This window comes from Crocodylus siamensis, chromosome 7 (genome assembly GCF_052110815.1).
Source record: "Crocodylus siamensis isolate JL-2025a chromosome 7, ASM5211081v1, whole genome shotgun sequence".
In the NCBI taxonomy this organism is placed as follows: domain Eukaryota; kingdom Metazoa; phylum Chordata; order Crocodylia; family Crocodylidae; genus Crocodylus; species Crocodylus siamensis.
The window spans coordinates 79,108,231-79,116,055 of NC_143401.1; the positions used below are offsets into that span (position 1 = coordinate 79,108,231).

A 7,825-nucleotide genomic window follows, 5' to 3' on the forward strand; every position below is an offset into this window, starting at 1 on the left:
TTTTGAACATCAATTACTTTCCATGAAACTAGCTCAGCAAATAAAAAGCTCCATTTTAATACATTCAGCATCCTTTCATGTTTGTCTGACTTTATTTGAAACTTCAAATTTAGTATTACTTCAAGTAACTTAGTATTTAGTAATATACTAAAGTTAGTACTATTTTTGTATCTGAAATACTAAAATAATACACTTTTATAACTTGCTTGACCAGGAGCAGCATTCAAGACAAAAATTGGTTCAAGATTTGCACTCAAGGGACACATCTAGACAAGCATGGACATGCAGTATGTGGCACCGCAGACCCGGTACCACACACACTGTACATGCAGGCATTCCCCGCGCTGCTACCCCATGCTCCAGCTGCTGGCCAGGCTCCCTGCTGCAGGAGCACTGCAGCTGCAGCTCTCGGAGGCCCCCAGGGCCCCAGATAAGGCTGCTGGGGCCAGCACAGTTGCTGGCCCCAGCCTCTCCTACCACACCCAGAACAATTAGGCACATGACAAAATACACATGTAGGGATGTGCCCTGGCACACAGAGCAGTGGCACAAATGTGTGCCGCTGCTTTTTATGTCCCTGGAAATGCACACTTCTGCACTTGAGGATGCACCCAAGGTGCCCTGCTAGCGTTTCTTTTAGCTGCTATACTCCTTTATCCATAAATCAGTCACTCTCAATTTCCAAATTTCCAAGCTGACAGGCAATTTCTGAGTAATGAATGATACAGAGAATACAATATTTCCATTCTATTATCTTACATGGTCAAAACCAGAAGTAATAGGCAAATGAGCCTCTTTGATTGCTACCATCTAAATACAGGAGATTAGTCAACATGGAGACTTTGATGGGTCTTGATCTACTTGACAATATACACATTACAAGAGCTAGCTCTGTAATTGGCATCCTTGTTTGTCTTCTGCGGGAAGGAGAAAAGCAGCAGCAGTAACAGAAATAACATAGGATGGGGGAAATCAGTACTGATACCTCTGGGTTACACCCATCACTATGGCATTTTAACCTGGCATGGTGCATAACCAATACCTAATAACTGACCTGGTTTCTTTTATACATAAAAGAACTATTATAGGTAAAAATTGAACTATTTACTCTTCTAAAAAGTTTAAATTCGACAAAACCTTGAGAGGAAAAATCATTTCACCCTTTTCACATTTATTAATAATTTTGCATCCCAAAATATTTCTGCAAACTGTACACTATCAAAGAAATGTCTTTACTGAACATTCAGTTCTAGGTTTTACTCTTAAAAGTTCAGTTGTGGGGGAGTGGGAACAAACAATCCTATGACTCTAAAATTTACCTTGAAAATGGTTTGCTTTTCTTGTTGTTGCCAAGAATAGTTGTTCCTGCTGGTCCCAGTTTGGCACTTTCACGTAACCAGTTGGCAGGTGGAAGTTTCAAATCAGTCTTCTCTTGAAGACGAGCAAATGCTGCTTGTGGTGGTGCAGAGGAATATTTTACCACAGCACTGCTTTTTACTTCATTACCTCCAAAAAATACTACTGATCCCTAGTTTGAAAACAGAAAACAGAGAGTCCTTAAATTTACAAAATCATTTTAATAAAAACTATTAGGTTCTCCTTAATATCCATTCAGTTATGTTTAGTGACTGTATCAAGACAACAATTGGAAGCAGAACATTCTTTCTGACACCTAACATTTAAGACCCAGTCCTACAGACTTACATACCTACTAGCCATCCCACACTACAATAAATTCCATGGACTCCAATGGTAATCTTAACACATGCTTAACTCAGTGTACTTTCAGAAGCACTAAAGTCAGCAGAATTCCCTACAGTATATGAAACTCAGCAAACCTTGAAAGACAGCATAAGCTACTAAGCCTTACGTTGACAGAAAGGTATTAAATTAAATGATCTCGTCAGGAAACACCAGTTAAGACTGAAAACCCCTTCTTTTACTCTATCCCTTATGATTACTTACAATTTCTCAAATACAATAGCGTATACAACTTTCTCCCTCAAAAATCAAAGCTATGTTAGCAGGCAACCACTGATCCTTCTGGATCATGGTGTATGCATGGGAGATCACCAGGACCTTCAAGGAGTACGGGTTTTCCTCGCTTTATGCTTCATAGACATTCGGGATGGAAGGGACCCTGGAAGATCATCGAGTCCAGCTGCCTGCCCCATGGGCAGGAAGTCAGCAGGGATCATAGGATCCCAGCAAGAAAAGCATCCAAACGTGTCTTGAAGGCATTCAAAGTGGGTGCTTGAACCGGCTCTGGCAGCAGTCTATTGCAAACCTTGGGGGCTCAGACAGTAAAGAAATTCTTCCTTATGTCCAGCCTGAATCAGTCGAGGTGGAGTTTGTGACCATTTGATCTTGTCATCCCTTGGGGCACTCTGGTGAACAGACATTACCACAGATCCTAATGAGCACCTCTGATAAATTTATAGGTGGCCACCAGATCACCCGAGCCTGCGCTTTTCTAGGCTGAAGAGTCCGATGGCTCTCAGCCTCCCATCATAAGGTCCGTTTTCCTGACCTCTGATCATGTGCGTGGGTCTCTTCTGCGCCCTCTCAAGCTTCTCCACATCCTTTTTGAATTGTGGAGCCCAAAACCGGATGCAGTACACTCCAGCTGCGGCCTCACCAAGGCCAAGTACAGCAGGAGAATGACGTCCCGGGATTTGCTTGAGAAGCATCTATGGATGCAAGCCAGCATTTTGCTTGCTTTACTAGCAGCAGTGTCACACTGAAGGCTCATGTTCATCTTGTGGTCAATCATGACCCCCATGTCTCTTTCATCTCTAGTGCAAGCCAGCACAGCACTGCCAAGCCTATAAGGAAGCTGCAGGTTTTTCCTCCCAAGGTGGAGGACCTTGCATTTTTCAGTGTTAAACACCATCAGATTCTCATCTGCCCATTTCACGATCCTGTCAAGATCTGCCTGGATCACCCCCCTGTCCTCAGGTATGGATGCTTTACCCCAGAATTTGGTGTCGTCGGCAAACTTGGCCAGCCCGCTTCCGACACCAATGTCCACATCATTGATGAAGATGTTAAACAGTATAGGCCCTAAGACAGAGCCTTGAGGGATCCTACTGGTAACCACGCACCAAGATGACTGGCTTCCGTCAACCACCACCCTCTGGGTCCTACCGTGGAGCCAATTCCCCAGCCAGCGGATTGTGGTGTGGTTGAGGCCGCAGTTTGCCACTTTTACCAAGAGGTGAACACGGGATACCAGATTGAAGGGTTTTTTTGAGGTCAAGATATATGACAATCTCTTCCCCCTTGTCCAGGTGCTAGGTCACCTGGTCATAAGAGGAAATGAGATTGGTCAAGCAAGACCTACCCGCAACAAACCCAGGCTGGGTATCCCTCAGGATGTTGCCGTCTGTTAAGGATGGCCTCTTCATTAATTTTTTCCAAGACCTTCCCCAGGATAGAGGTCAGGCTGATGGGCCTGTAGTTTGCCAGATCTACTTTCCCCCTTTCTTGAAGATAGGCACCACATTAGCCTTCTTCCAATCTTTGGGCACTTCATCAGAGCACCAGGAGTTCTCAAAGATCTGTGCCAGGGGCTGAGTTATGATGCTTGCCAGCTCCTTGAGTACCTTTGGGTGTAAACCGTCAGGGCCAGCTGACTTGAAGGTATCCAGCCTGTCAAGGTGTTCCTTCATGCTGTACATGTGATTTCACAGCACTTGCGTCTCCCTTATCACTGTCTACTTTGTTTCAGATGAGTTTCACAAACAAGTTGCCAAATCCTGGGTTAACTTCAATACAAATAATGAGCAGATGTCATTTATCATGTGTATACCACGTGACATTATAGGTTTCCCTCGCTTTATGCTGTACATGCGTTCCTGTAAAACAGCACGTAACTCGATTTGCATAAAGGGAACCCACTTTACAATGTAACAAATAGGGATATGTTCCAAGACCTTGACTGTACTGACCCCCCAGTCCCATTTCTACCACTTATACAAGACAATTTTGGTACTTGCCAACAGCAGACAGTTCATACAAGCACAGGATGCTATCATAATGGGGATGACAACTACAGAAACTCATGTCACAGACAGTGACCGAAGAGCACAGATCCACACAGGAGACTATATTTTAGTGCGCGTCACTCCCACCATGCATCACACCAAGCAGTTGACTGCAGGCTTCCACCACACCGACTGCATAAGAGTGAATTTACCTTGCATATAACGTGTTTTTGGTATAAAAAGGGTCATCGCATAAGAGCGAATTCACACATACAGAACCCACATAAAAGGAGGGAAACCTGTATGCCTAGGCAGGTGTACGGAGGATTGGATGCTGCCCAGACCTTCCATCCCCTCCTTTAAGCCATTGAGACAGAATCCACAGGCCAGACTGAGTCCGAGCATTCAGTGCCTCGATGGTTGTCATTATATGCGTGTCTGGGAATCAGACCCAGGTCTCCCACATGGTGGGCAAGGAATCTGCCTATGGTAAATATACAATAACAATCTTGGGATACTGTGCTCTAATTTTTACATTAAAAAAAAAATAGTTTATGGAAGTTATTTGCATGACAAATGCAATGCGGAACACTTGGCAATCTGCTTTTCGCTTATACATCAGGCAACTTAAATTAATTCTAATTTTTCTTTAGATACTGTACTTTAGTCTATGTAAGTGTACTCCTACTCTCACAATTAAAAACAAGTTAGACAATTTTATCTATTATGGACTGTACTAGGATAATGTGCTTACATTCCTAGTTTACATGACAAGGCTTCCAAAGTGTTTTATGCTTATGTTTACCTTGCAAATCACTGTAGTAATTCCATCATGGCTGATATGGATAACAAGGAGTACCAACATGTTATAGAATAGCCAAACACCAGAATAAAAAGAAAACGTTAAAACAGAGCAAGTATGATTTATGGATATTTTATCACTCTTACCAAAAAACAAAAATACCATAACATTCTGGTGATCAGCTGTTTATTTGTTTTTTACCAGGTCAACTGCTCATGGAAACAGCAAAGCAGCTTTGCCAGGCCATAGTTAGTAAATAACTGACCAAAGACCAAAAGACAAGCCATAAAGAAGATAAATCTATCCTTCTGCGAACTCAAAAATTAATTGATTGGCAAGATCTTGATTAAAGTAAAGATTACCAAATGATTGACAGACTGGGGTCAGAAACCTAAAAATAAAGAGCTTTAGCTATAGGGGTGCACCGATAGAGATTTTTGGGAGGGCCGATACCAATGGACGATCATTAATGAGCCACAAAGGCCGATACTGATCCCACTGCCGATATGCAGCCTGGCAGCTTGAAGAGCAGCATCTGGCTAGCTAGTCTGTTGGGGATGGGAATGGGGTGGGGCAGGGAAGGGGTATGGGGGTGCAAATCAAGGCTCCTGCAGTGAGGGAATGGGGTTGAGGCTGGCGCTGCCCAGCTAGGACAGAGCAGAGCTAGAGCCATGGGGGGACAGCTCCCTCCCTCACTGCAGGGGCCTGGATATGCACACCCCCACCCCTTCCCTCCAACAGACTTATCAGCTGGATGCTGCTCTCCAAGCTGCCTGGCTCACTGCATGCACGCTGCGGCCACGCATACACACGTGGCATTTATCCACATTCATCAGCCATATCAGCCCAAAAAAGCCAATTGTCAATGATGCCAATTTTCCTTGCATTGGTGCCGATATGATATGGACCAATGCACAGGTGTGCCTTTGCTTAGCTAAGTTGATCCCTTGACCCCTTTTCCAGGGCCACTAAAATCTGGTTCCATCCAGTTCAAAAAATTCCGGTGAAACAAAGAAATACATATAAAACTAATCAGAGATCAATTATTAGCATGTCAAATCAACCATCTATAAATACTGGGCCTGGAGCAAGAAACAAACTCAAGCTTTCCCAAAGCTCAGCAGGAAAAAACCAACTGAGCACAATTTCCCAGGAAAACAGAGATGCCCGACCAACAGACCTGTCCTTCCTGAATCCAAGGCTGTGTAAGCATTGCCTTTATTAGTACCAATAAGTCTTTGCTATTGTGTATCCTAATAAAGCTTTCGAATTGTGACTGGAATGGTCTCATTGATCAATCAATCTCGCTCCTCACCCCAAATCCAATCCAAAGGTAAGAGACTCCACCTGCTAACCTGACTGTACCCACAGAGCCAAGATCAGTCAGCCTCCAGAAGTCTTTGCTCTTACAACGAAAGAGAAACTGAGGATCAGTACAAGATATTCTGGATCAAGAAGGAAGTGGATTTCTAGACATCCTCTTTAATTACACACGGGAAGGTGATTACCGGTGTCTTCCCTGCAGCTAACGATTCCATAAAGCAGACTCCAGTGGATCCAGTTGAACTCTGTGCTCATCCCAAGACACAAGGCTATCACACAGATGACTGCTCTGTTTATTTTAGTGCACCTTTATCATCAACCAATTTAAAAAGCAGTAAGTCACAGTATACCCTAATCTCAGGGGAAGTTATCTCTCACAACTCCCGCTAAACGGGACAGTGTTATTTTTCCCTTTTAAAGATGAGAAAATGGAAACGGAGAAGAGTTACGCGATAGGGGAGCTCAGTGAGCAACTGTTCACCATGGCACCTGAGGGGCAAACCAGGAGTAATAGCCACAAACTTCGGGAAGACCGATTCAGGCTGAACATTAGGGAAAACTTTTTCACAGTTAGTGTCCAGACTGTGGAATCAGCTCCCTCCAAAGGCGGTTCAATCGCCTACCCTGGAGATCTTCAAGAAGAGAGAGGACAGTCCCCTCACTGGGGTCACCTGACCCCCGTTGTCTTTCCTGCTTGGAGCAGGAGGCTGCACCCCACGATCTCCCGAGGTCCCTTCCTCTGAACTGATGAATTTCCCAAAGTCAGCCTGTCAAAGCCTGAACCCAAGCAGTCCTAGCAAGCGCCTCTGCGCTCACACCAGGGCTGCTCCCACTTCCCCTCACCAACATGCAACGCGACTGCAAGTGCCCACCGGCGCTTCTCAACTTTTGTCGGCCCCCCTGACAGGCCCGAGGCACCTTCCGGCAACGCCAGCTCTCCTCTTCCCCTTCCCAGCTCTCCCCTTCCCTCGTTTCGTGTCCGGAAAAAAAACCCAGAGCCGCAAAGCAGCGGCAAGAGACCACGACGGGTCCGCCCCTGCTCGAGCCGACGGGGCGCGGCACCCCAGGACAGCCCGCGGGAAGCGCCGCGATCCGAGGCCGACGCTGCCGCCCCCAGAGCGAGGAGGGGGTCCCCGGTACCTGCTTGGGCTCCTCGGGGTCCCCCTGGGGCGGGGCGGTCCCCCCCGGGTCGTCGGCCTCCGCCATCCCCTCCTCCTCCTCACCCTGGAGCCTGAGCGGGCGCCACCAACACCCCGCAGCCGGGCAGGGGAACCGGGTGGCCACGTTCTCGCGAGAGGTCGCGGAGGGTGGCGCTGGAAAATGACGTCAAGGGAACAGCCTTCGCTGGCCAATGGCGGGAGTGCAGGGGCGGGGCGTTCTGTGGTGGGGCGGGGCCGCAGAGAGCTGCGGGGCGTGGGGAGGAGGGCGCCGGGTTTGCGGGAGCGGAGCAAAGCGCCTGTCCTGCCCGAGGAGGACGCAGGAGGAAAGGACTTGGGTGTCAGAGCAGTGAGGCCGAGTCCAGAAGGGGGCGGACGGGTGGGAGAGGAGCTGTGGGTATCACCCGTGCTTCTCCGCTTGGCTGGTTATACCCCCACCCCGACCCTTTTTTCCGGTACATGTGTCAGGGGCATTGGGTGTTGGCTGCAGGCAAGGCTGGGTTCTTTGAGCTGTGCCGGGGCACCTGTCGGGGGAAAGCTGGAGCGTCCTGACGACA

At 47.0% G+C, this 7,825-nt stretch overlaps 1 protein-coding gene across 2 annotated transcripts in view; it reads right to left on the reverse strand.

The window, feature by feature from the left end:
- The window catches only part of EDRF1 (erythroid differentiation regulatory factor 1), a 45,342-nt gene extending 37,935 nt beyond the window's left edge, over positions 1–7,407 (reverse strand). For both annotated transcript variants that reach the window (XM_090057378.1, XM_090057379.1), the window contains exons 1-2: positions 7,252–7,407; positions 1,320–1,528 (exon numbers count right to left, since the gene is read on the reverse strand). In XM_090057378.1, the coding sequence (XP_089913504.1) occupies positions 1,320–1,528; positions 7,252–7,317 (275 nt within the window). In that variant the 5' untranslated portion in view covers positions 7,318–7,407. The remainder of the gene's footprint in view (positions 1–1,319; positions 1,529–7,251) is intronic.
- Positions 7,408–7,825: the final 418 nt, after the last annotated feature.